General features: G+C 40.4%; 1 protein-coding gene across 1 annotated transcript; it reads right to left on the reverse strand.

Moving 5' to 3' along the window:
* Positions 1-1,301: 1,301 nt before the first annotated feature.
* Positions 1,302-27,928, reverse strand: LOC115782855 (voltage-dependent L-type calcium channel subunit alpha-1D-like). Its single transcript, XM_030733327.1, has 47 exons — positions 27,506-27,928; positions 26,520-26,709; positions 26,224-26,329; positions 23,360-23,499; positions 23,126-23,271; positions 21,691-21,843; positions 21,411-21,607; positions 20,875-20,978; positions 20,598-20,740; positions 20,442-20,510; positions 20,299-20,362; positions 20,166-20,192; positions 19,108-19,268; positions 18,770-18,995; positions 18,453-18,660; positions 18,193-18,313; positions 18,004-18,076; positions 16,602-16,665; positions 16,459-16,516; positions 16,275-16,371; positions 16,036-16,165; positions 15,865-15,924; positions 15,632-15,738; positions 15,458-15,545; positions 14,558-14,665; positions 14,396-14,448; positions 14,144-14,290; positions 13,634-13,835; positions 13,373-13,531; positions 13,176-13,286; positions 12,992-13,075; positions 11,504-11,524; positions 10,895-11,029; positions 10,741-10,806; positions 10,439-10,530; positions 9,396-9,555; positions 8,021-8,148; positions 7,817-7,913; positions 7,626-7,728; positions 7,419-7,520; positions 7,110-7,234; positions 5,895-6,226; positions 5,633-5,794; positions 4,928-5,424; positions 4,039-4,151; positions 3,583-3,915; positions 1,302-2,164 (listed from the first exon to the last, which is right to left on the reverse strand). Exons 1-47 carry the CDS (start codon positions 27,522-27,524, stop codon positions 1,958-1,960), a joined length of 6,288 nt encoding a protein of 2,095 aa, XP_030589187.1. The 5' UTR covers positions 27,525-27,928; the 3' UTR covers positions 1,302-1,957.
* Positions 27,929-27,951: the final 23 nt, after the last annotated feature.

Here is a 27,951-nt window from a genome sequence, read left to right on the forward strand (position 1 = left end):
TAACTTGCAAATATCTGTGTCTGTACTTCACGCTCATACAGTTTATGGATGCAGCTTGCTAACCAGTCTTGCATAACCTTGGTTGATAACTTAGCACGCTCCATTTATAGTCACCTCTAGCTCCAAAAAAAACAACATGGAAGGTTGCCAAAAGGGTAACGTTGAGGTTTCAGAATGCCAAACCCAGTGTCAATGTAATGTCATATTTTGAAATCAGACAGAAGTTATTGCATATGGCCCTGATCAGAGCTAACTGAATAGTTATTGGGACAACACTGCCTTGGTCTCCAGTACTACTGTAAGACTGCAGTCTGAGAGTGAAGTGCTCTATTTGGATAATATGGTACTATGAGGGCTTTAAGATTTGATGGAGCCTGATAATTCAAGATCTTATGTGTGAGGAGAAGGATTTTAAATTCAATTCTTCAATTCTGGATTTAAGAGAGAAAAGAAAAGGTGTGGGAAAAATATGATCTCTCTTTTTAGTCCCAGTTAGTACCGATTTACAACAACTCTTTTGGGAGTTTGTGACATGAAAGAAAGGTTGGAAAGATAGCTGCATCAAGTAAAAGCTTTTTTTAAGTCATGGTTTAATTACATTAATCTTAAGCGCCTTGAGGCGACTGTTTGTTGTGATTTGGCGCTATATAAATAAAATTGAATTGAACTGAAAACTGAAATGGAAACTGAGACTTCTTTGGGAAGAAGGGATTGTTTTTGTTTACACTCTCTTAAAGATTTCAGTAAGGACTGCTCAGGTGACCCTAACTCATCCTTTAGTTATACTGCTATAAACCCTGGATAAAAGGGACCTCCCACCATGTGCTGAGCTTTTGCCATCTGCTGTCTTTCACTCACCATGTATGTCATTGAGATTGTGTGTCCCAGGTTTTTTTTTTTTAATCCTTTCTTTTTGCACTTTCTCTCTCTGCCCTTTCCAAATGTTAGCAACTAAAACAAAATGGCAAAAGAAATATAAAACCAGAAACCAGAACTGTACCAAAATAAACAAAAATAAAAGTTCCCCCACATAATCCACAAAGGATTTTACAAGGATATTTAATGTACTATTACAATAGCACTGAACAACAGACATACGTGGCTCTGTTTTGCATGCTTCTTTTCTTTAAAATGGGAAGTGAAACCCAGATGTTAGCCATCTGCCGGTCCATTAATGGCTGATTATATAATTCACTGCTTTTATTTTGCTGTGGGTTTTCCACATACGCTTTTATACAAATGCAAAGAACCTTTGAGACCAAGCGCACTGTTTGGAACGACATCTCGTAACTGCAACAAAATTAAACATTTGAGAAAATGTTTATTTTATTTGTGCACAGTGGAGAGCCACACAACTGTTCAGTCACAATAAATCCAAAACACAATTTGGACATTTCTGCCATACATTTGCATTGTGCATCTTAGCGGATATTCATAATATTTAAATATTTCTCTAAAGAAGCTAATGGTGTTGAAAGAGTAGAGAAATGTTATTGATCTACATGTGCAGGTTTAAAATATTCATATTTCAGAGTTTATTTTCCCCAACTGCAATTGAACACACCCATGTATATAGTGACAACAGTTCAAGTAGAGTACAAAATGAGAGTACAATGCATAAAATGGACTTGTATCATAATAATGCTAAGAGCCACACTTCTGTTGACTCTTTTGCTGCAGTCAAAATATTCGTCAGCCAGTTGATATGGTTGAGTCCTGCCACATAATGACATGTACACTTAGAGTCAGTGTGTGTTTTTGGCATTCACAAACAAAAAGCACATCATGCCCAAAGTGACAGATGAAAAAAAAAAAAACTCACATGTAGGACGTTTCTTTTTGTTCTCAAAACAAATTTAATCGCACACCCACATAAAAGATTTTGTTCTTCTTTTTTTAAAAAAAACAAACTTCATATCTCAGTTTTTCACACATTTTTCTTACAGTTCTGCTGAACTCAGTAAGAAATCACACAGTTCATTTCATCAGCCAGTTCCTCCTCAAATCGAGAAATCGACTGAGTGGTTCCACGTGCTATCAGGTCAGCAGCAGCGCTCTCCATTTCATCCAGGCTCATGTGGCAGGCTTCAGCGATCTCCCGCTTAGCAAAGCTCACAAATTTTGGGTCTCTTGCGTAGAGACCGAGACCCTCAGAGATCAAGATCTGTTGTTGATGAGAGAAAAAGTAATCACTCAGCAATGACCTCTGAAATTGATTTCTTGTATCAAAAACCTAGGAAAGGTGTTATCGTACAAGCCCCTACAGAGTAGGGGCTCTACTCTGAGCCCCTCCCGGATGACTGCACTCCTCACCCTGTCTCTAAGGGAGAGGCCAGCCACCCTTTGGAGGAAGCTCATTTCTGCCATTTGTATCCGCAGTCTCATTCTTTTGGTACCTTCCCAGAGCTCTTGACCATAGGTGAAGGTAGGGATGTAGATTGACTGGTAAATCGACTGGGGCAGCATCTGCATCACTGCAGCTGCAGCCCCAGTCCATCTGTTAATTTCCCGCTCCCTTCTCCCCTCACTTATGAACAAGACCCTGAGATACTGAAACTCCTCCACTTGGAGCAGCAATTCATCCCTGACCCAGAGTGGGCACTCCACTCTTTTCTGGTTGAGGATGATGGCCTCAGACTTAGAGATGCTAATTCTTATTACTTCTGCATCACACTCGGTGTGAGCTGGATACCACCACCTGATGAAGCCAACAGGACCACATCATCTGCAAAAAGGAGAGATGAGATTCTGAGGCCACTAAGGTGGAAGCCTTCCATTACTTGGCTACACCTATAAATTCTGCTCATAAAAATTCTGAACAGAATCTGTGACAAACAGCAGCCCTGGTGGAGTCCAACACTCACTGCGGGAAAAAAGGTTTCAAAAATAAAAAAAAAAGACGAAGAAGTGAATAACTTCCAAAGTTGCAACCCTTTTAGCACAAAACTACCAGCACTCTACTGAGACGGTCTTCAAATCCCAATAAATCCAATTTACTGTCATGGTCCCTCTGTCCTCCTGGGTGCTCCTAGCTGTTGGGCTCTCTCTCCTCTCCTGTGTGTGTTTGTGTCAATGGTCTCATGTATGGTGGGCGGAGCCGGGTCTCCGCCCTCATCATTCTGGTCACCTGGGAGTGATGAGATGCACCTAATCCTGATCTCATCCAGTCCTCTATTTAAGCTGGCAGGCAGCGGTTAGTCTTAGCTGGATTGTTAACTGTAAAACAGTTAGTGCTGCCGGCTCTCTTGTTATTGTCCCTCTGCTTAGCTTTCCAACCTGCTTCTCTAACGTAATATCGTCTTTGTACCCAGAGTATCAGAGCGGTTTCCCAGAGATCTGGTCTGGACCAGAGAGCTGATTACTGCCCCGCTGGATGACTGTTGCAAATCCTGTTGTTACCAGCACACTGTAAATAAACACTGTTTATCCTTACCTTCGAGATCTGCCTATTTCGAGTGCACCTGCCTTCTTGTCATGTCATTTGCGAAGGTTCAAAGCAATTTAAAATACTCCAAGTTCTACATATTAGTGGGTACAGAAGTTTTCAGCTTTACAAAAATCTCTTGCTTCCTGATTACTTACCGACTCAACCAGGCTGTCTGCACTGCCTTTGTTTGCAAAGCCCTGGTTCACAGGTGGTGGCATTCTTACACTGGTGAATGTCCTGGTTTGACCGGGGTACCAGCCTGGGCGCCTTCCTGCAGGAAGGCTGGCAGAGCCATCATTCCACAGTGGCTGACTTGTACCTGTGGCTTCATCCACCAAGATCATAGGAGTGTAGATGAGCTTGCCCTTTCGTGCTGAGGGGGCAATTATTCCTGGAAGAGGAGTGGCACCAGCTGCTGCCGTGTTCGCCCAGGAGGCGGACGACATTGAGGACACACTGCTGGGCCGGGAGTCCAGGCTGTGCTGGGTCTGACAGAGAGCAAAAGAAGACCAGGTGAATCAAGATCAGAAATATTCTTATCATTCATACTGTGGGGTTTTGACTTTAGGCTAAAATTGAGTATGAACACTAACAGGCTGAGCATGTTTTACTTGCAAGCGAGATCTAGTCGGAGATGTGTTGCCTTGATAGATTCCTGGGATAGGGAGGTCATCCACACTGCTCTGTGGCCTCAGACATTGGAAATTAAAGGCAGGCTTATGACCTGAAAGGGAAAGCAGGAAGATGTTAGAAAACTGATCTGAGTGCAAGACTATAACCCTGTGTGGAGAGAATTTGCATGAGCAGGGTTCAGTTATCCATTTGAAACTCACTGAATGCATTAATCGAATGTGTGAAGCTGATACTCCGGTTTAGTGGTGCACATCCATTGAAAAAGTTTCAGCTGACCAAATGAACCAATCCAATCAAAGTTGGACTGTTGCTAACGGGCAGGCTCTGGGGCTGAAAAATTAAGCCAATGCGGCGCTACCACAAACTGCAGTTCCTGGAGTGGCCACTTGAGGTTGGCCTCAAGTGGCCCCCCGGTGAATATGTTCCTAATATTTTAACAGTAAAGACGTGAAAGTTTTAGATAGGTAGGATGGGATAGAGGAGGAATTATACTCATCTTAGCTGTATATGAGCAATATTTGATGCATATCTAATATTTGTTTGGCCCCTAAAACATCAGAAAAGAGTAGCAGTAGTTGTAATAGTATCCATCACATTTTCCTGCAATTAAAGTTGGCACAATGTAAAACATGTGCCCAAGTGAGAAAACCCCTCAAAGAAGTTCAGTTCATATTGTGAGAAGAGGAAAGAAGAAACAAGAGTATTTGGTATTTTCACCAAAGAGATTACTTAAACACCAAATAAAATTATCAAAGTATTTCACTATTAAGTTTCATTTTGATTGGCAATGTCCAAAAACATATGACCATCACAGTTTATTAGTTCTACTCTTTTTCTTCAAGGATGGAAGTGAAGAAGAAGGAAAACCTTTTGGAATAGCAGGAAGTAGCCGTCTCCTAACAAACTGGGCACTGCTGCTCTCATTTGTGTTGTAGCCATTTCCAGTGTAATCCTTGACGCTGCCGCCATTCTCGTTGGTATTGTAGCCATTTCCAGCATAATCCTTGATGCTGCCGCTGTTGTCGTTTGTATTGTAGCCATTTCCAGTGTAATCCTTGACGTTGCCGCCATTTTCATATCCGCTGCTCATTGTGCTTCCATTCCCATTGGCGGGGATGACACTGCTTTCGTTCTCATTGTATCCTGGATATCCAGTCACATTATATTCATTTGTGGTGCAGGGAGTGGGACTCATAGCAACACTCCCTCCATTCATGTTGGCATCACTGTAACCAGTGCTGATGAAGTCATTGGTACCATTAGAATCATATGGTATTTCCCCAAGGCTGCTACCTCTTTCCAGACTCTGGCCGTTGTAGCCTGTATCAGTAGGGACTGGAGAAACAGCCTCTGTATACACATACCTGCAAGACCAAAGATATAGAGAGCAAAAGTATTGATCAGTGAGCTATAGAGATGCTGGTAGGTAGAATTTTCTACTTTCAGGGAGAGCAAGCTTAGATTCTTTCCAGTCTTAATGCTAAGCCATTCTCTCTTGGTTTCCAAAATTGTTTTTCAGAATAAAGAATTTAATGAATTTACATCTACCACTTGACCTTGATTATTCTTTACCTGTCTACTGATGCAAGACTTGCAACATCTCCCTCATTGCTATAAACCTGCTCAGATATTCCCCCTGCATCTTTAATCTCTTCAACTGAAATCTCTGGGGGAGGAGGAGGAGGAGGAGGAGGAGGAAGAGGAGGAAGAGGCGATTCACTGATGGAGTCCATCCTGTTTTTTTTAGAGTACAAGCAAGTTAGAAAACCACTCATTATGACATACAAAGATTACAGTACCAATGTGTGAATTAACTTATAATGCAGTAATGTACCTCATTAGCAGGGGTTCTGACCTCACAGGCTGCTCTGTTACCACACTGACACCTGCCAGCTCTGATCCTGGTTTCTGGTGTTCCTGCAAGCCCGTCACCTGCTCTGTGATCACATCCCGGTTGGCGATCTTGGGCTCGGGTTCCACGATCACAGTCGTCTGCTCTACCAGCGTGTCTAGAGGTGGCATCGGTGTGGTGCAGGGAGTGGGAGTTGCTGAAGTTTCAGGCCCACTGTCGAATATCTCATCGCCTGCTCCCTCCTCGTCTTCCAGATCAGAGGCCATTGCCAGACGCATCTCTGGAGCCAGGTCCTGTAGTGTCCGCAGCCCTTGCTGCATAAAGAAGCTGAAGTGTTACTATACAAATTCATACAACCTTTATCACTTGAAGATCAACTTCTGAGGGGGGAAAGTTTTTTTGCCTTCCAGGGAAATCATTTTTTTCCTCTGGCTTGTAGAGCTGTTTATGCATCTGCAGCTCTGCAGGCCAGTTTTGGTGGGATTTGCCCAGTTCTGGAGATATTTTCCGTTCACTGAATAAAATGCCTCTTTCCAAAAATCATGAATCATTAATAAAAAAAAAAAAAAAAATCACAAATCTTGTTGTGAGAACCGCCTTCAGCTGAACTGTAATATTAGCTAGCTGCACACTTCCACTGGTGGTAGGAGAAGTTTTGTAGAGAGCATATATTTCCAACATGAAACTTCTCACACTAAACTATGTGAATATATTTTTTAATAATCAGTCCATGATATCTGGAAGGTGAAACGGCATTCTTTTAAATGCATCTTTTGGTAGTTTGAGACATTGAGCACTGCCACTCAGCTAGACAATTTTACAGCTGGTGTCTCCAACACTAAAACCACCAAGATGGATAAGTAGCGCTGCAAACTAGAGGGAAAAAAAAATATATATATATATATTTGATTGTAGAGTGAAGTCACCCTTCGAATCTCAGCTTAAGACTTGCATGCATAAAAAAATTTGAATTTTGTGGCATCACTAACAGCTGGAAAGCAAACGTGGTTCAAGATATAACTTGAGTGTTAAAATGAACTTTTTCTTTTAGTAATATAGGAGATGTGTCATTAAACTAAAACGTCCTGAAATACTTTGGATTTTTTCAGTAAAGGAGAAGTATTTATGATTTTATTTTTTATTGAGGTAATGTGTCAAAAATGGGATCTTTAAGGTGAACAGAACAGTTCATGTTACCTGTAGAGAAGCTGCCTTGTCCTTCTTTTTGGATTTCCTCTCCCTTTCTTTTCTTTTGCGGTATTTTTTAAAGTAGTCTTGAATCAAGAAGCTGGCATAAAACTTTCCACAGGTCACTTCATCCCCTGAGAGAAAAAGTTGCATGAACATTCTTTTAGATTACAAGATTTATATGAGTAAATGTGCATATTTTTCATTATGGGCTATACAATATGAAAGAAAAAGGCCTCATTTTATATTTAGCGTGATTTACTGTAGGTTTTCTTTAGTTTTCATTATGTTGGAAAGCGGTGCAATTTTGTGGCATACCTCTAGGGGGAGGAATGACTTCATCAATGAGTTTAGGCTTAGTGCGCTTCCAGAGCTTCTTGATAATCACCTTCAGCTCTTCATTCTGCTGGTCGATGGGGCCTGAGTGGGGCACAAACAACAGATCCTTGAATGTAAACAGCACTATCATCACAGAGTGAGGTAATCTCATACACATATAATGAGCTTCTGTGCAGCAGGTCTAACCTTCTGTCTTAATCTTGAGTGAGGTTCGCACGAGAGCAAACAGAGTAGCATTGAAGGTGACTGTCCCATCAGGATGCAGGGGGACATTCATAGCAACCAGTCGCTGCGAGGACAAGTTGAGGCAGAAGCAGTCAGATGCGCGTCTTTAGTTTGTTCATTAAGTCTGCAGCACCGAATGTGTTTTCACTCACTTTGCAAGCAACGCGATGAGGACACAATTTTCCGAAACCAAGAGGTGGCTGAATCCTGCGCAGCATAGTGACTACATCAATGTGTTTTATGCGACCGCTGTAAGAGGCAGACGCACGCAGAGCTGATGAGACAGACGCAAAACAGAGAACGCAAGGGCAGCAAGCAGAACACGTTGAAGGGAATGAAATTAAAATGAGTCTCACGTGGCCTCCGGATCATAGTCAGACCAAACTCTCTTAAACTCATCCAGATGGTGAGTACCGAGCACGGTCCAGTCTCTTGTCAGATATTCAAAGTTATCCATGATGACAGCAATGAACAAGTTGATAATCTGAAAAAGAAAGATTTAAACATAACAGCTTATATTTCATATACATTTAGTATAAAGATGGTTGTTTGATTATCTTTTTGTTTGTATAGGAAAAAGTGAGAAAATTGATCCGGAAATTCAATTATAACAGGATAGTGTAAAAATTATTTAAATATATATATATATATATATATATCAATGGAAATTAAGGTTCTAAGAAAAAAGTGAGTAAAAGTAGTTAGACGATATTTTGGATTACTAAATTTTGCATAAAGACTCATAACAGGCAAGTCAGGCCTCCCCAATTATGTGAGCATATGAAAAGGCCAGTAGGACACAGAAGTCCTGTTCTGTATTAGCTGCTGGTAGGGTCTTCATCAGTCTCTACTAAAGGCTGAAGACCACACATAGATTAATTCATGTCAGTAAGGGAAGAAACCATAGAGGAAATTCAAGACACACATGAAGAGACGAACTGTGGCGCTGCTGTAAATAGGGCAGCCTAAACTGAGGAAACTGTCCAACAGAGGAAGAGATTAAAGGCCAACATCAGTTAGAGCTCTAGACATCAATTACATGCATCACACCAGATGCATAGATAGTTTAAAATTTCTATTTATTGGATGCAAAATTACCTCTGTTTACTTTTCATGTTGTGATATTTTAGCAATGGTACTTGGTGGACTTGGGTTATATTTTGAATAAATCATATGTGACGCTGCTAATGATTCTAAGCAGGAACAGATTATGCTGTAATATATTTTCTGCATTTACCATTTCCACTGCAGGAGTGCAGCAGCTAGATAGATTATGAAGTCCTGCACGGACCCTCCTCTGCCTGCTCTCTGGGGTTAAAAATCACCTTCAGTCGACACATTTAATGTTTTAAAATAGCACTGCGGTCAAAGTACTGCTACCAAAATATTTGTGCCCTTTTAAATCAGGATTTTGTGGTTTGGGTGAGCTGCCTGGATTAATAAAATCCACGGATGGGAGTTCTCCGATTAGCTGGGAATTGGAGAAGACAGGGTAAGCCTTTAAAACTGCTAGTACGCTGCTGCTGTAATACTATGCTATCTACTTTCATCCGACTTTGATTCCTCCTGACCTGATATTCTGCAAAACATGAACAGGAATTAATTATGGCTACATTTAATTTAGAGTCAGGAGGTTGTATTTAGTTCTATCAAAAGAAGGACCATGTTTTACCACAAATGAGATGAAAAGGAAGTGATTTTAAAAAATTAATCCTTGGTGACTTCACTTACTAGGTAAGCACAGAGCATGAAGAAGCTGATGAAGTAGATGTAGGCCAAGTTGCTACCACAGGTGAACTCTTCACCGGGCTCAACGTCGGCTTCTGGGTCACAGCGTCTGCCCGGCAGAGCTGCCAACATGATCTCCTGCCATTGCTCTCCAGTGGCACACCTACAAGGAAAGAGGCAGAAGTATCTTCACCACTCGTTTACACTGACATTTAGACCTCCTAGATGTCATAAATGTCACTCAGGTTTCGAACTGGGAGCAGTTTTCTCTTTGGGCCAAAGGCTTGTGTTACAGCAGCATAATAACATATGATTCTGAATAAGAGTGTAAAGAAATGTATTATCTGAAGAAAGAAGAAAACCATAAACTGTAAATAAACAATGGGCATGGCTACCATGCCATCATCAGCTGTTTTGGCTGCAAAGACTTTATAGGAAAGATGGACTCAGTTTTCTGGTCTGAAAAGTGAAGCCAATCTTGAAGTACCTTAAATCTACATTCTTGCTAATGAGCAGCAGGGGGCAATACCCATGGTTGCACAAAGAAATTCCCTTGTATCAATATCAGTGAGAAAATAGGATGATCATCAAGAAAATTATGATCCTCATTAGGGTCAAAAAAGAAAGATAAAGCAGGCAGTCTCAGACAATCTGTATGTCTCTCATATCACGTTATTTGTCAGATAGTTCCATTAAAAATGTTCCAGAAGGCACCGACACCACATACAAGGACTCTGATTAGTTAAGGTAAATCTCAGCAGACTAACTTTAAGCCTTAACAAAGGTTAAAAGAATTAGTTATTTAATAAAATCTGCCCCTGTAGAGTCTTATCAGTTGTAAAGACCAAACCTGTTTCTGTACCAGGCTGTAGGCACGTTCAGTTCATTTCTCTTTGGGTAATTTAACAATAGAGTCTAAAGGGATCGACTCACATTCGTAGCCAGCCTCAAGTGGCCATTGGAAGAACTGCAGTTTTTTGGCACTTTAGCAGCACTTCAGTTTTCTCCCTTGGATTTTGCCCCTTTCTCTACCTAAAACAACTCACCTAAAAAGTACCAGAACGGCCATGAAGAAAGTCTGGAAGTTGCAGTTTCTGTTGATGTGTGTGTCGTCATCAACTGCCACCTTCCCAAACATCTACGAGAAAAGCAGTCAGTGGTGTATGGGATGAGCGGCATATCACAGTTAAAACCAGAGACTTACTTTCATAATAATCTAGTAAATTAGGGGAAGCCTGTACTGTTTTGTTTATCGTCACTGAGTTATTTTATTAATTGCAATAAGTGAAACAGTCAAAATTTAAACCAACTTTGATTACAATTCACCACTTTCATAAGAAAGACTCACCTGCATGCCAATCACAGCATAGATGAAGAAGATCATGGCAATGAGGAGGCCAACATAAGGTAAAGCCTGAACAGATAAAAGTCAAGAGCAAAGTTACATAAAAGTGATCAACAGGTGTCACAAGAGACTGTTTTTACTTTGGTGCCGTACTGACCTGGAGGGACTTGACAAAAGTCCAGAGAAGAGTCCGAATGCCTTCTCCTTTGCTGAGCAGTTTGACCAACCTCAAGACTCGGAATAGACGGAAAAATGTGATGGACACTTTTCCACTTTCTCCTTTCCCAGGACCCTAGAAAGGAAAAAGGCAGACATAAACAGATAAATGTCTATGACTGACAAAGCAGACATGGCATCAGGAGTATCAAACATTTTTCTTACAGGTCAGAACTGGCCTACCTAAAGGGTCAATTCTGGCCCATTTGAAACCTTCAGAGTGTAAAGATTGTAGCTAAAGACACAGTTCTTGGACTTTTCACAGTATTTCTTTCAAGCTGACCATTAAAACAAATGAATATATACAAAATACAATACTCTTCCCTTAAAAGTAAATACTGCCCAGAGACTGAGCTGCCTTGGCAGAGGTTTGCACTCTCGCAGTGCTTCCTGTTGTTTGTTTTTTAAGATTATTAGCTTTTGTCAACCCCGAGGTATATGGCCCATGTACAAAAAAAGAGTTCGACACTCCTGCATAACATGCAGCTCTGATAATTTCTCAATCCCAAAACACATTCAGCATTTCCATGGTTCAGCATTCAGATCTTACCTCGCCATGACCGCCTCCCCCCTGGATCGTATTGCATGCGGTCAACAATACGCAGGGATACCATGGAGGAGAAAAGAAATCAAAACACAAATGATTTAATTATCAGAGTAATACATGTGTCAAGTCATTTAAATGAGGAAGTTACCTAACATCTAAAAACAGTTATTCTTTCTCAAAGGATACCAGTAAGGTTGGTTTATTTTATTATTTGGATCTTTTATAATGTATTTCTTCAGATAACCATATATTTATTTTACTGTTCAAAAAAAGTACGGCAGGAAAAGTAATAGTTTTCATTCTGGCACCTGAATTATCTTCTGGTTTTATTCCTACATGATATTATGACAATAATACTGTCAGTCTTATAACCAACACCAAACTATTCAGATCCCTTTTTAGAAAAAAATGATTTCGTTTACAACTAAATACCAGCAAATCTTCAGGATATTAAGGGAAAAGTTTGACCAAACTTAAACAGAAAATACCAGGTTGGTATTGCCCAATGTGTTCACAAAATACTGTAATGGCCACATTATTAGGTATAATCACTCTCTAAAAATAACAGCCTAAGTCATTGTTAATGAAAAGTTTATTTCTTTGCCTAAATCATCATATTTTCAATATTTGGTTCAGTTTTTTGTGTTCTCTGAAAAACCTGAAAAAATGACTTAGGAAATTATTTTAGGGTTACGATTTACTAGCACTGGTTTGAGCTCCTTTTTGCCTTCAGAACTGCCTTAATTCTTTGGGGCATAGAGTCAGTGAGGTCCTGAGGATTTTGCTCCATATTAACGTGACAGCATCACGCAGTTGCTGCAGATTTGTCGGCTGCACATCCATGTTGGGAATCTCTCGTTCCACCACATCCCAAAGGTGCTCTGTTGGATTGAGATTTGGTGACTGTGGAGGCCATTTGAGTGCACTGAATTTATTTTCATGTTCAAGAAACCAGGATGAGATGATCTGAGCTTTTTCAACATGATGCATTATTTTTTTAGTTCATGCTGTTTATGACAAATTCTGACCCTACTATCCGAATATCTCAGCAGAAATTGAGTCATCAGGCCAGGCAATGTTTTTCCAGTCTACTACTGTCTGGTTTTGGGGATGCAAATCATAGCCTTAATTTCCTGTTCTTAGCTGACCAGAGTGGTATTTAGTCCTTCAAGGCTCCATATGCTGTGCATTCATAGATGCTCTTCTGCATGCCTTGGCTCTAAAGAGTGGTTGTTTGAGTTATTATTACCTTCCTATCACCTGAGGGAAAATCCCAGTAGATCAACAGTTTCTGATATACTCTGACCACTTAAATCACCTTTCTTCCCCATTCTGATGCTCAATTTGACCTTCTGTCTTGACCATATCTACATGCCTAAATGCATCGTGTGAGTGGCTGATAAGATATTTGTTTTAATGAGCAGTTGAACAGGCACATAAATTGGCTGGTGATATTTTTGTCATTGCAAATATAAGAATGAACAAACTTACACTAAATTCAGAGACAGCAATGTCCAACACACTTCCCACAACGATCAGCGCATCAAATGAATTCCAAGGATCGATGAAGTAGTGCTGCAAAGATTAAATAAGCAAACCGAGAGTCATCGACAGCAGACAGTGAAGGGAATGGTACTGTATTATTATTCCCAAAGGGAAAACAGTGAATCCTTACATGTGCCCTCAGAGCCATTAGCTTGATAATCATCTCTATAGTGAAAACCACAGTGAAGATCATGTTCAGGATGTCCATAATGGAGGTGAATAGTTTTGACTGCTCATAATGCTGAGAGAAAAATAACACAAAACTTTACATCAGAGCCCCCGAAACAATATTTCAGTATTTTATGAGAAATCTGAGTGAAACTGTACCTGAACAGCCAGAGTAAGGGTGTTTCCCAGAATCAGCACAAACATGATGTACTCAAACTGGCTGGAGTTGATAATTTTCCAGAATTTGAGCTGGGATGGGTTTTTGGGAATGTAAATCTTAATTGGTTGAGCTTTCAGTGCATAATACACACACTGACGCTGTGAGGAGGAGAAAGGAGAAGATAGAGATTATTGACTTTGACGCAATCCTATCACAATGCAATCAAAACTAAAGAAATCATGTTTTTCAATATATCGCACCTGATTTTTGTTGAGTTCACAGTTTTTGAACTCAGCCTCTCCTTGCTCTCGAAATGTGATGATGACAAAACCCACAAAGATGTTCATCATGAAGAAGGCGATGATGATGATGTAGATGATGAAGAAGATGGATATTTCTACTCTGTAGTTGTAAATAGGACCTCGGTTTATGGCGTTGGCGTCCACGGCCCGGTACAGGAGCCTTAAGGTGAAAAGAAAAATAAAATAAAAAACACAAAGGTGAGGAAGATTCCTGATGATTCCTGATGCACTGATTTAATCACTGATTTAAAGATTTATGTTATTGGCAGCAAATTCCATAAAAGGGCCAAAACCACTGAATTATGACTTGATTCAGTAACAAGTATTTCCCGTTTTCTAAAATGAAGAAATCGTAAATTGTTCAGGAAACTTCTGAGAAATAAATATTTTAAATTAAATCACTGACAGATTAGAGAGGTGAGGAATGTAGGATGGACTGACATATTAAAATGTAAAGTAAATACTCACTGTGGCCAGCCTTCAAATGTTGATACAGTGAACAAAGCCAACATTCCCATCAGCACATTGTCAAAGTTGAAATCATTGTTCTCCCATATCCGCTCTCTGACCATAGGGTGATTCATATCCCCGTCCTTATACACCACAAATGTTCCCCTAAAATTAGGCGCATGCAAATATTTTAATAAACAGCATGGTAAGAAACTATCAAGGGCTTTATGTTGTGTGAAACCAAACAACAACAACAACAAAAACACTGACTTGCACTCATCTGGAGTCTGTTTGGCTTCATCAGTGCAGCTGTAGAATCTGCCCTATGACACCAAACACAGAGAAGCCACACCATTACATACACTCACCCGAAACACTCGACATATCTGCTGAGGGTGTTAAAATGATCACACTGAAAGGGTGAACGTGCACCTTGAAAAGCTGCACTCCAATACAAGCAAACATGAACTGCAGGAGGGTTGTGACAATTAAGATGTTGCCGATGGTGCGGATCGCCACGAACACGCACTGCACCACATTCTGTGAACATACAAACAACAAAACTGATGTGATTAAAAAAACATCACATTATACTTTATGCATACGGAATAAATTGGGACCTCACAACGCTTCCATGTGCATACATGGAAAGTCTGAGTTGGGGAGCACAGTAGCAAGTTACCTGACACAGAACATAGCAGACACCAGTGTCAATTTATTAGGTACATATTGCTACTAGTACCAGGCTGAGCCCCTTTTTGCCTTTAAAATTGCCTTAATTCTTTGTGACATAGATCCCACAAGATGCTGGAAACATTTCTCAGAGATTTTGGTGCACTTTGATATGATAGCATCACAGTTGCAGATTTGTTGGCTGCATAGCCATGATCAACACCCACATCCACCACATTCCTATTGAATATGCCCTATTGGATTGAGATCTGGTGACTGTGGAGGCCATTTGAGTCCCATCTTGGTGAGCTTCAGCAGGTGATCTTTACCACATTTACATGCCTAAATCACTACCTGCCATGCGACTGGTTGATTACCTATTTGCATTAACTAGCAGTTGAACAGGTGTACCTAATAAAGTGATCAGTGAGTATACAGGACTTTTTATTAAGTCTCACATGACATGAAAAGGAGGAGCTGGGGTGGAAGCATTTTGCAGTTTCAGCAGGCTGAACGGTCCACCCCTTATGAGATTTGCTAATTGGATGCATAGAAGGGTATCAGCTGAGCCATCAGCTGATGTAGGTAGGCAACGGGATCAGCTGTTATCAGCTTGGAGGCCAAGCTTTACTTGGAGCTCTGCCTGAAATAATGCTTTACCTTCAGTCCTTTGGCTCTGTTAATGGCTCGAAGAGGCCGGAGCACTCGAAGCACTCTGAGAATCTTCACCACAGAGATGGCACTTGAGCTGAAAGCAACAAGGAAAAGGGATTAGAAAATAATGACTAATTCAAATTTTGAGCTAATAAATTTAAAAAAGAAGGCACTACTCACTGCAAAAAAAAGGACGTGAGTGACACACTGACAACCAGCAGGTCAAGAAGGTTGAAGGCATTCCTACAGAAGGAGCCGGTGTGCAGAAAAGCTCCATAAACAGTCATCTAAACATGAGTGAGAAGGCGAAGAAACAAAGACAGAAACTCATTGCACTGCCATGTACTTCTGGGGTTTCTTGGTACATGAATTTTCCATTTCAGTTTGTCCTTTGCAGCCAGTGTAGCTGTTACCTTAAGTATGATCTCCACAGTGAAAACTGAAGTGAATACATAATCAGCATATCCCAGCACCTGAAGATGACAGGAGTTAAATCAGCTCTCAGGTTCATGAAGATAATGATATTATAAGTCAGTAAATATGAAGGGAATGTGACAGGAAATGCTGGTGAAGCTTGGTCTTACAGTGTTCCTGAATGAGTGGGATTTGATTGGATCCTCAGCAGCCAGTGAAATACTGCTGAGGATGATGAAGATGAGAATGAAGTTGGTGAAGTAGGGGTGATGGATGAGGTTGTGGCAAGCGACTCGTAAACTGAAGAATGAAGAATGGGAAAGAAATCATGTGCATTGCACTGGTATTAAGAGTGATTCACTCTGATCATTTCTTGGGTTATTGTGGCACATCCATAGTTTCAAGTTACCAGTTTTTCTTTCCAAGAATGAAGAAGGAGCTTCCATCAGGTATTGGTATGATCTTTTCTTTGGGCCCGGAGAAATCAGGCTTTAGAGGAGCAACTCCTACAATAAAGGCATAGTTATAATATATACTTTCGGTCAAGATGATTAATGCCTCTCTGTTGGGTTGAGTATGCTTCTCAAACTCACCCTCCAGTCCCTCGATGACTCTCAGCTCCTCATTTTCCTGCCAGTCGTCATCCTCGTTCTGCACTCAAGACACAGTATCAGGTGTTACTACACTTTTGATACATATTCAGTACAATCAAGAAAAAGATTTAGAATTTCCTCACCCCTGCATCTTCATCCTCTTTCTCTTCGTCCTCATCCCACTCTTCTTCCTCTTCCTTTTTCTCTCTGAATAAGCAGATGTTAGTACACTACTATTATGCTTAAAATGTGCTGTATTTAATATATTGATGAGTAAATGCAGCAGAAATAAAAAGAACAAGTCAGTTATAAGTGTGTCACTGTTACTTAAATTATGTCAAACCAAGCCGCAAAGCCAATGCAAGAGGGACAAAAACTGCAGTTCATTGAATGGCCACTTGAGGCTAGCTCCAAAAGTGAGTCAATCCTCATAGACTTGCATGTTAAAACGCTCAGCTTTACATCATAAATAAGCATGTTTGGAGACTGGTACAAAACAGTTTGGGTCTCTATAAATAATTTTCCACTTTATAACTACACAAGGGTTTAACTTTTTTGTCGTCTTCTGCTTGTTCTTCTTTCGGCTGGTCCCTTTAGAGATCACCACAGCTGTTCTGCTTCCATTTCATGCTATCCCTAACATCCTCAACCTGAGCTGTCCTTTTGATATACTCATTTCTAATCCTGTCCGTCCTGGTTCCTCTCAATGAAAATCTCAACATTTTTCAACTCTGCCACCTCCAGCTTGGCCTTCTGCCTTTTTGTTAGTGCCACCATCTCCAAGCCATACATCACTACCATCTTTTAAGGCTTCCCTTTCACCGTTGCTGCTATCCTCCTGTAAAAAATCATCCCTGGCACTTGTCTCTACCCAATCCGCCTGCTCTAGCCTGCCTGCACTTTCTTCTTCACCTCTCTACAAGGTCCTGCCCAGGTCCTGTGGCTGCAAAACAAGCCCAAATCATCACCCCTCCACCACCCTGCTTGACAATTGGTATGAGGTGTTTGTGCTGATATGCTGTTTCTTTTTCACCAAATGTGATGATGTGCATTGCCAAACATCTCCAAAGGACATTGTTCCAGAAGGTTTTCTCCTGGCAACCCTTCCAAAATCGGACTGTCATGAACATTCAACACTCAACTGAGGCCTGTAGATGTAGCTCTTCAGTTTTCTGCAGTTTCTCCGAGCATTGCACAGTCTGACTTTGAGATAAATTTGCTGGGATATCCACTCCTGAGAAAATTGTGGCATGTGTTAACACACATCAGAATGATCGAAACCAGCGAGGTGGTGACACTCACTGATGCTCAGTTAATCAAGTGCATCTGATTAGCAGCACCTGGCTGCTACTTACCTTCTTAATTGTTATGGAAGCAGTAAGGGTATATTTAATTTTTGACAGAACTGTGAAAACTTTCTTTTTCATGACCGTATACAGTAACAGGGAGGGACATAATGTTGAACTTGAGCTCTCAAGACAAGACTGACATCACTGTAGCTACATCCATCTTTCGTATACCCTGCAGTCTACACGTCAAACTTACTCGACTTTCTTCTTCCCACCGCCTCCTGCCAAGTTGTCCACAGCAATAGCCAAGAAGACATTGAGCAGGATGTCTGATCACAAAATTAAGGAGCTGCAATTTATTCCTTTTGAAATAAAAGACCAAACTTAGGTTTAGACTGCTCTGGGATCTAAAAGAAGAGCACAAACACTGTAACAAAAAGGATACAGTTACCACAGACAAAGAGGATGACAAAGTAAACGCACACCACCATGTTAGGGAATACTGGCCCTCCGTATGCCATAATGCCATCATACATCACAGCATTCCAGTCCTCTCCAGTGAGGATCTGTTACATAAGACCATCCATGATGAACAAGAAGAAAGACACAATTAGACAGATAAAGGGAAGGAGATGCAATCGATACCATAAACAAAAATACTAAACAGTGAGGATAGGAGAGAGATATTTTGAAGATGTAAATCACCTGGAAACATGTGAGCAGAGCCTGAGGGAATGAGTCAAAGGTGCTTCTTTTCATCTGAGTGTCATCAAAGTTGAATTTGCCTCCAAATAACTGCATACCCAGGAGGGCAAAGATGATGAGGAAGAGGAAGAGGAGAAGCAGAAGGGAGCAGATGGCTTTCATTGAATTGAGCAGTGAAGTGACCAGATCAGATAAGGCAGCCCAGTGCCTATGAAAGACAAGAGAGCATGACTACATGTCAGGATGTGAAGATGGGAAATGGAAATCTGTGGTTCCCTTGTCATGTAGGGTGTGTCTTGGGCCTTATCACTAATTACCGAGTCATCTTAAATATCCGGAGCAGTCGGATGCAGCGCAGCACAGATATGCCAATGGGCGGGATGACATCAAACTCTACGAGCAGTGTTTCAAGAATCCCGCCACACACGACAAAGCAATCAAAGCGATTGAACAGCGCCATGAAGTAGATCTGCAGACCAAAGGCGTACATCTTCATCAACATCTCCAGAGTGAAGAGCAGCAGCAGGATCTTATTGGCTCGCTCTGAGGGACAGAAAAGTAACATTTTATTTATATGAGTGACTCATTCAGAATCAAAGTATAATGATGGTGGGGGTCAAGGGTTAAAATTAAAGCGGGTGGGGTTATTTATTACCTTGCATTTCTGTGAGCCATTTTGGCTGCCCATAATGCTCAGAAGCACTGGCCACAGTGTTGAGAAACACCAACAGAAGCACCAACCAGTAGAAGTTAGTGGTCTTCACTGCAACACGACAGTTCTTCCTTAAAGTGTGATTCAGCTGGCACAATTGGTCACTGATGAAAGAGTAGAAACAGCATCTTTAGTGCAGAATTGCATGTGGAGGTAAATGTTTTCGCAATGTACAGTGCAAAAAAAAAAAATTAACATAATTCAATTAAGTTACTATTTTAGGAGCATTTTGGTATATAATCAATATGTTGATAAAGGGCATATTTTTGAGATTTAAAAACCACTGCTATGACATATCATGCTTACCCATGCTGCACTACTGTAGTTAATAATTATTGTAACTGTTGTTTTGTCGATGACATAACTTAGACTTTTCTAAAATCTTTTCTGTGGCTCTGGTGCAAGTAAGACTGCACTGTCATCTTACATCTTACATTTGATGACATCCATTTCTAAATCTATAGACAATAATATGCCATGAAGCTCCCACTGTACAGTTTGTGTGCTGATGATAATGCCAGAGGTGGTTTGAAGTTTCACAAACTGACTGGTTGAAGCGGTGTCATCCTATTACAGCACCACGCTCTTTGGAATGGCCCATTCTTTCACAAATGTTTGCGAGGTCATACTGTATTGGTAGATGATTGATTTTATAAACTGTGGTAATGGGACTGAAAGCACCTGAATTCAAAATTCAATGACATTTTTGCAGAATGCACTCGTAAAAGCATTTATCTGTTTTGTAGTATCTATATTTCCCTTTTTAGATTAGTTTCACATGCTGTGCACGCTATTTTATGTTACCAGTTCTCATTCAGTCAAACTTTGTGGTTAGCTTTGACTTAAAGAGAGCCCTTTTTTTTGCTTCAATCCTGTATCAGCTAAAAAAAAAAAAAATACTGCATTGCTTAATTAATTTTAATTTTAACCCACAGAGTCAAATGTTATGAATAATTCAGTAAGAAAATGCATTTGTATAGTATGTCTTCTCTTATGCTTACCAGAAGCTATTGGCCATCATCTTTGCCCTGAGAAAGAAATAAAACAAGAGAGAAAGATACGAATAAAATCTGAATTATTTCTCATCCACAGCAATAATGAATTACAACAATGTTGACCTTTCTGTTGCCTTACATGAGAGATGCACAGAAGCCACTGTCATCATCCAGGTATGCTATATCATCATCAGAGTCTGATTCTATTGAATGAGCATATATAGGCTGTTAGACATTATCACATAAAGCAAACATAATAACAGACACCAACAGCTGTCATACCTCCTCCATCCTCACTGTGCTTATACCAGCCAAACTTCTTCATCATTTTTTTCTTTGCAATTGCAGCACCTTCAAAGACACATAGAGGCAGATTAGTATGTATAAATGTAAGGATTTAAGCATGTGTATTTGAATGGAAATGTTGTTCTAACTAACGTTTGTTTCCTTCTTCGTCCACTTCCTCTGCCTCTATGAGCCAGTCCATGTAGCCTATCATGTCCTCCTCCATCTGCTTGCTCTCCTGCGCCTTCTGCAGCTCACCACGAGCGACGGCCTTCTCTCTTTCTTTAGAGAACTCTCTGTGCTCATAAACAGAAGCACAAACTTAAAAACCATAAAGGACGTGGCGGTTTCATTTTAAAATAGCTTCTTTGTTTCTTATAACACAATACATGCAAAGAAAGTTGAAACATGGAGTGCAGTGACTACCCACCCGCTCAATACACCCAATACAAGATTGATAATGAAAAATGATCCAAAGATGACCAGAGAAACAAAGTAAATCCATGGGATCTCATAGCCTATAGCATCATTCATCTGTACAGAGACAAGGGGATAAAATACAGATAAGTATTGTCAGCCAGTGAAAAAAAAAAAGAATAATGGAGTTTGGAAACTGTAATCCAGTCGTGTGTGTGTGTGTGTGTGTGTGTGTGCGTATGTTTATAATACCTTGTGGGGACAATTTTCCTGACATATACTACGTTGTGGGGACCAATTGCTCCTTGTGGGGACTGGAACCTTGTCCCCACAAGGGGAAACCCTGTTTTTGGGTCAGGGGTCAGAGTTAGGGCTAAGGTATGAATTGAGTTTAGGTTAGGGTTAGGGTTAGGTATGTGATGGTTAGGGTTAGGAAAAGGATAAAGGTAAGGTTTAGGCTGTAGAAATGAATGGAAGTCAATGGAAATTCTCCACAAAGATAGCAAAACACACTTGTGTGTGTGTGTGTGTGTGTGTGTGTGTGTGTACCCAGTAGAGTACATCTGTCCAACCCTCCATAGTGATGCACTGGAAAACTGTCAGCATGGCAAAGAAGATGTTGTCAAAGTTTGTGATCCCTCCATTGGGGCCCTCCCACTTGCCCCTGCACTCAGTCCCATTGCCAACACAAAAGCGTCCATTCCCAGCAAACGCACAAGGTGTTGGATCATCCTCGATCATGAGACCTGGAGCAGGAAACAGCAGCAGACCAACAGACTTTGAGTCTAGACATCAATTAAATATGGAAAATGCATCAAATGACACAGACCTGTGCCGATGGAGTAGCACGTCTTATGCATCCTGCCGATGAAAAGCTCCAAGCCAATGATGGCATAAATTATGATGACAAACATGACCAGCATACCAATGTGGAGCAGGGGCACCATGGCTTTCATGATGGAGTTCAACACAATTTGCAAACCTGATAAGGCAAACACAATGTGATATAAAGCACAAGAAAACACATGGAAAAAACTATGGGGGTGGGGGTGGGGGGTGAAATGATGAGAATAAATTTGACAATTTAAGATTAAAATACATTTTTTCTTTGATGAACTATAATGGTTGAAATATCTATAATTTAAATTTGAAATTGTGAAATATTGAAATATATTGAAATATTTTTAAAAAAATGTAATGTTCAATAAAAAAGTCAAAATGTCAAGAATAAGAATAAAATATTGAAAAGAATTCAAAGTGTTGAAGAGAAAATTTTCCAACTGTTAAGAATAAAGGAGAAATTTGAATGCATTTGTAAACTGTAGACTTGTAAAATAGATAAAGTCAGAATATCAGGAATAAAATTTGTATGTTGAGAAAAGAGTCAAAATATTGAGGAAAAAAATGTCAGAATGTTCAACATTCCAATTCACAGATTTGACCTTTTTATTGCTAGCAGCAGGGGCGGCCTGGGGTTAAAATTCAGCCCGGGAGCTTGGATTGGAGAGTCCTTTTATCCGATCGTACAACGGACAAACCATAATTTTAAGACAAGAGAACTTTATTTGCAGGTGAGGACTGCACCTGTGGGCGCGAGAGCTGCAGCAGCGAGCACTGCTGTGCTTAACTGGGTAAAAAAAAAAAAATTCTTATCACCGGCCAGTTTGGCCTGGAAACGACCGGCCGTTCGGGAAACTTTCCAAACCTCCCGATGGCCACCACGCCCCTGGCTAGCAGGTTATCATATCGTTACCAATATATTACTATACTATTATTATTTGGTTTTGCTTCATAGGCAGTTTCTGGCCTGTTTAGTATCCAGTTAGATAAATTTCAATGTAATATTACTCACTACTGTTGATACAAGATAATTACTTGGCTATTACTTGAGTGTTACTTTGGTAATTAACAAGTAAAAACTTGCTCTTTCCGTATTTTTATCTTAATGTTTTCACCTTATTATCACATTATTACTGAGCTGGAATAGAAAGTGCTACTGATTCAAGTTAGTTTTTGCTTTTATGGACTGGAGAAGCTGAGCTTTATCTTGGCATTATGACTTAATTCTCAGTATCTAAAATTCTTATGTTCTTATGCCTGGCATTAATACTAAAAGTTACTATTTATTCTTGACACTTCAGTTGTCTTCTCTAAATGCTAAATAATAACAAAAAACAATCTCCTTTGTTATTTTTCCCCCTTAATGCAGCCCTCTTCACACTAATACTCCACCAAAGATAAACTGTAGCTGATGATAAACGCACTTGGCACTCCAGACACAAGTCGAAGTGGTCGTAACACTCTGAACGCTCTGAGAGCTTTGACATCCAAGCCTCCAGGTTTTCCTGCAGCATGGTGGGCCTCACCGGGCTTGTGATCTGTCATGCCTTCTGCTATCACACTGAACAGCCTGCACAGAATCAGAAAATAGCTGCTGTACTTCACTTCTTATTAGCAATGGAACATTCATGAATGCAAAAAGTGACCACATAAAATACCCGACGATGACGATAATGAAATCAAGCAAGTTCCATCCGCTGCGTATGTAGGCGCTGGGGTGCATGACTAAGCCGTAGGCAAGAATTTTAGTGAAGGTCTCAATGGTGAAGATGACGAGGAAGACGTACTCAACTTGTTCCTGAGAACAGAAGAAAAGGTAACATGTGGATGTATAACTAAAATTGGAATGGCCTTTTACAGACTGTGAGTGTGAAAAATATGGAAGAAAACTAAAGAAAATGTCAAGTTATTGTTAGGGCTGACATTTAGATGCAGTTATTCCTTTTTATTACATTGCAACTGTCTTCTTTTTTTCTTTTTCTTGCTGTAATGAAAAAAACAAACAAACAAAAAAAAAACTTGTGTAATCATTTAGAGTTTATACCGGTGGCTTTCTGGCCTCTTAACCCACTGCCTAACACATGTATAAGTCTGCCAACAGATCCTTTTTCTGTTGCCTTCAGCTTAAAGCTCCTAATCAGTGTCACTGTCACTGGGACTTTACCTCAGGCTGACACTATAATCCAGGAGCTAAGTGTTTTAATATAAGAAGACTGGAGCTCACAAAATCAGTAACATTCCCCAAAATCTGACCCAAAAGTTATGATAATAACTAATATAGCTACATCTTTATGAGGAAGAATTTCTTAAACTGTCAGCTCTGTAAAATCCAATAAAGAGATCTACTAACATCTATCCTGCTGCAAGTATGTTCACTACACTTTTGTCTACACGGATCTGAGCTCAAACTCAAATACTGAATCAGCTATTATATCTCTGCAAACAGTGTAAGGATGATGTAAAACAATGCAATCACATTAAAACTATATGGCTTCTTTTATAAGCTACTGTTTAGTCATTTATTATCAATATGACTAGTTTATAATTTCACAATAATATGTTTAGTTCACTGAAAAGAAAAATTAGTAAAAGAAAGAGAGCACTGGAAGGAAGGAGGAGGCAGATGGTTGGTGTTTAAGTAAGTCATGATCCCAGGTAGAGTCACGTCATTGAGGGTACAGCTCAACTTTTTCTATTCTAATACATCACCATGCACCAGAACACCAATCCATCCTCTAATCTATTCTTCGGTAAAATACTGAATATAATCATAAAAAAACTGAAATAATCATGTTCTTTTAACAAACTATTAAAACTGCCATTTTCTGCACTGTTACTACACGTCAGATATTTCTCTTTAGTGTCCTCACATGACTTATGGGACCCAACAATGAAAACAAACTCCAGAAAGCAAAACGACGTCTTCTAAGTGAGAGTGAAGCCTTAGAAAGCAGGAACATAAGAGCATAACAAGTATTACAGGAGATCAGACATGTCATTGTGTGACAATACAAAGTGTTCACCTTGTTATATTCTCAAGGCCCAAGCAGTCTTTCTGAGGTCTGATAAAGACAGCTGTGTATGATCAAAGCACCAGCATCTGTTTGAAGTTTATTGATAACGAGACCTTCTCCATGTAAGATCTTTCTTCAAACATTTTTCTTCTCTCGCATCGTCTAACTATATGATGTCTTCATCTATTTGACTTTCTGACACCACAGCTAGGTATTCATGGGTGTATCTAAGAATGCGCAAGTCTGTCATCTATCGTGCAAATTAAGGAACGAAGGTGATAAACACCTCCTTCTTTCCCTTCTATGTGGTGTTACAGATGCTCCCCTTTCTACTCTCAGCTGGGTTTCCTTCTGCAGGAGTCTGCAGGCAGGGCGGGTTTTCAGGCCTGATGTCGGGGCACCTGTGTAGTCCTCCACACATAGGTTAGATAACCAGCTATACATTCTCTACACCATTCCTCCTGCACACATCGGCCCTGCTTAAATGCTTAAATCAGTATCTTATCTACATTTAAAGTCTAAATTGTGGACATTCACTTTTTGGATTCTTGTGTAAAAGTACAGTCTGACTATGAAAACTTTTTCATTGTTTTAACCAGTTGTTCTAGTCCACAAAAGTAACATATCCTCGAGGCCTAATTTCCTGGCCACTAAAGTAAAAAACCTAGCAACTCAACAAGTGCACAGATCATTAAAGTGAGAGCTGCCATTAACCTCTGTGGCAGGTAACTGTATCTGACTAGTACTTGATTAGATGCATTACCAGAGGTAGCAGGGTAGGGAGTTAGTGTCCCACCACCAGGTTAAATACCTTTCTAGCAGTTCCTACAAGGGTAACAACATTTAGGAGCAGAGACGTGGGTTCTTTGGACAGAACGCCGGTCCAGACTTCCTCTATGGGGGTATCTTTGATCTAACAGCATTGAAAGGAGCCAGCTGAGGTGGTTTAGGCATCTCACTAGGATTTCTCCTGGACACCTCTTAGATGAGGTGTTTCAACACACTGGAGAGATTTTATCTCTCAACTGGCTTGCAAACACCTCCAGAACAGCTGGAGGAGATGGCTGGGGCAAAGGAGGTCTAGGCATCTCTGCTCAGACTGCTGCCCCCATGAGCCACACCAGGTAAGCAGGAGAGGATGGATGGTATGGTTTGGTTCACTTCCTTCATTTTTTTTTTTTTTTTGATTCCTCCCACCCCATATTTTTACTGTTTGTCTTTATGTTTATTTTTGCAGTTTACCTCAGTCTACCCACTTTGTCACTGCTTTTACCTTGATGTTCATACAGTAGAGATGCCATCAAAACAACTGTCTAACAAAAATATGCCATTTTTGCATAGTATAAAAACTGCGTTTGGTAAATAATTGAATATCAAGCAGTTTTGCTCGCATTCACACATCTAAAAAAAATATCTTTGAGCCACACTAGCATCTGTAATCTGGGCATGTCATGTATATTTTTGGTAGCTTGGTTAAACTACTACATATTTCTACCTTGGAAACTTACTAGTTTGTGGTTGGTAGGGTTGGAATCATCATCAGGAAATGGCTTGGTGACACCCATGGCCACACAGTTGGCAAAAATGGCAAGAAGAATGAAAATATCAAAGGGCTTGAAGACTGCAGTTAAGGCAAGGGCAGACCCTGTGAATGCATCTCTCTAAGAAAACACGTGAAAAAAATCCTACCATATTCTCATTCATAATTTATACATATGCATCCTATGTAGGATTAAACATACACAGACAACCCACACCACATGTGTCAAGACAAATACTGCAACCCTCTCAGAAAAAAGGATATTTCCACTCCACCAGGGCTAGCGCTGCCATCCGGATGGGGTTGCTGAGAGTGAGGCAGCAAAGAGCTCGGGGGGCCCTGAGGGCAGACTTGTTTGCCTGCATCGCCTTCTTGGCCCCCCCTCCTCTTTTTCTGATCGAGCCAGTTGACCCGAGGGTGTCTGATTTGCCCGCATCGCCCCCAGGGAGGCCATCTGGCAATAAATAAGTAAATACATACAAAACATTAGAAAGACATTTGATTAGGGTGACAATGTGCATTTTCATACAGTGAATATTAACTGTGTGGGGATTACATGGGTTAGAGATGGGTTGAGTTGTTTTATTGTAAGTAATTACAAATACATGCATAGTGATCATTTCTTTGTATTGGGACATAGATTCAGTGTAAATACACATAAGTTAAACAACTTTTTGCCCACTTCTAGTGTATATTTTCAGTCTTGTTTGAAATCCTTTTATTGTAGCACTGCTTGTATCAGCTCACATTTTATTATCTAACACAATTAGGAAAGGATTTGACATGTGGCTGTGGTAACAGGGAGGTATTCTGTCCTGAAGGCCTCATATTATAAGACCAGATGTGACCTACTTCTTTAGCGGGAGCAGTGCGGCACTTAGCCCAGCACTATCCCCAAGTAGACCCATGAACACCTGTTGACAATGCCATGCACAGAGAATAAGCCTGAGGGTACTTTTATCATCCCATCCGTGAACAAACCAAACGAGCAGCCAAGACATAAACTGTCTGCCCTAGTAAAAAACCAGAGGTGCCTTTTCTAGTTATTGTAAAAGTGCAATTGTGACTTTACCAGTCATGTTGTGTCAGTTTTAAGAAATGTCAGAACTACAAAAAAAGTTTATCCTCACTCTGCATTTGTCTGTTTCCACGCAGAATAGCTTTACAGTGCAATAAAACATAGCAAATGTCATGCCTAACTTTTGCAGTAAAGCCATACTAAGCACAATCTTGAAAGACTGACAGACTACCTTTCTTCGCGGCGTCCATTTCCGCAGGTTAACGCCACAAAATCACTGAAGAAAACGCACCATCAACTCCTCAGGAAATCTGTGATGCGTAATGGATCACAGATATGAATGTGGCCTCCAAAGAGAGAACTTTTTAGAAGTAAAAAAAAAAAAAAGGACCATCTGCAGCCTGTCATTTCATATCCGCATGCAGAAAGCCGGTGCCGCTGAGAGGCTTCGGGCCATTCTGTTCAGTCTTCGTGCAGACCAGAACTCCAATTAAAGCAGCTTCCTGGTAATTTCTTGCAGCGAGTAAATGAGGACTGCAATTAAGTTTATCTATGCGGGCACATAACGGTGAGGAATATTAAAACAAACGCATGCCCATATCCGCGGTGGCCAGCCGTCAGGATTAAAGCAGTTGAGCCGTTTAAAAGGATGACAGGGAAGTCTTTCAAGGGGAAGGT

The sequence above is a fragment of the Archocentrus centrarchus genome, chromosome 7, assembly GCF_007364275.1.
Source record: "Archocentrus centrarchus isolate MPI-CPG fArcCen1 chromosome 7, fArcCen1, whole genome shotgun sequence".
Taxonomy (NCBI): Eukaryota; Metazoa; Chordata; class Actinopteri; order Cichliformes; family Cichlidae; genus Archocentrus; species Archocentrus centrarchus.

Bases quoted from the DNA above. Each gene is read 5' to 3' on its own strand.
- LOC115782855 (XM_030733327.1), bottom strand. The intron at 21,844-23,125 runs GTGCGTTTATCA...TTGCCTTATCAG, and splicing joins ACTTGTGTCTGGAGTGCCAA to GTTTGCAAATTGTGTTGAAC. The intron at 14,666-15,457 runs GTAAAGCATTAT...GTATGTTCACAG, and splicing joins ACAGAGCCAAAGGACTGAAG to AATGTGGTGCAGTGCGTGTT.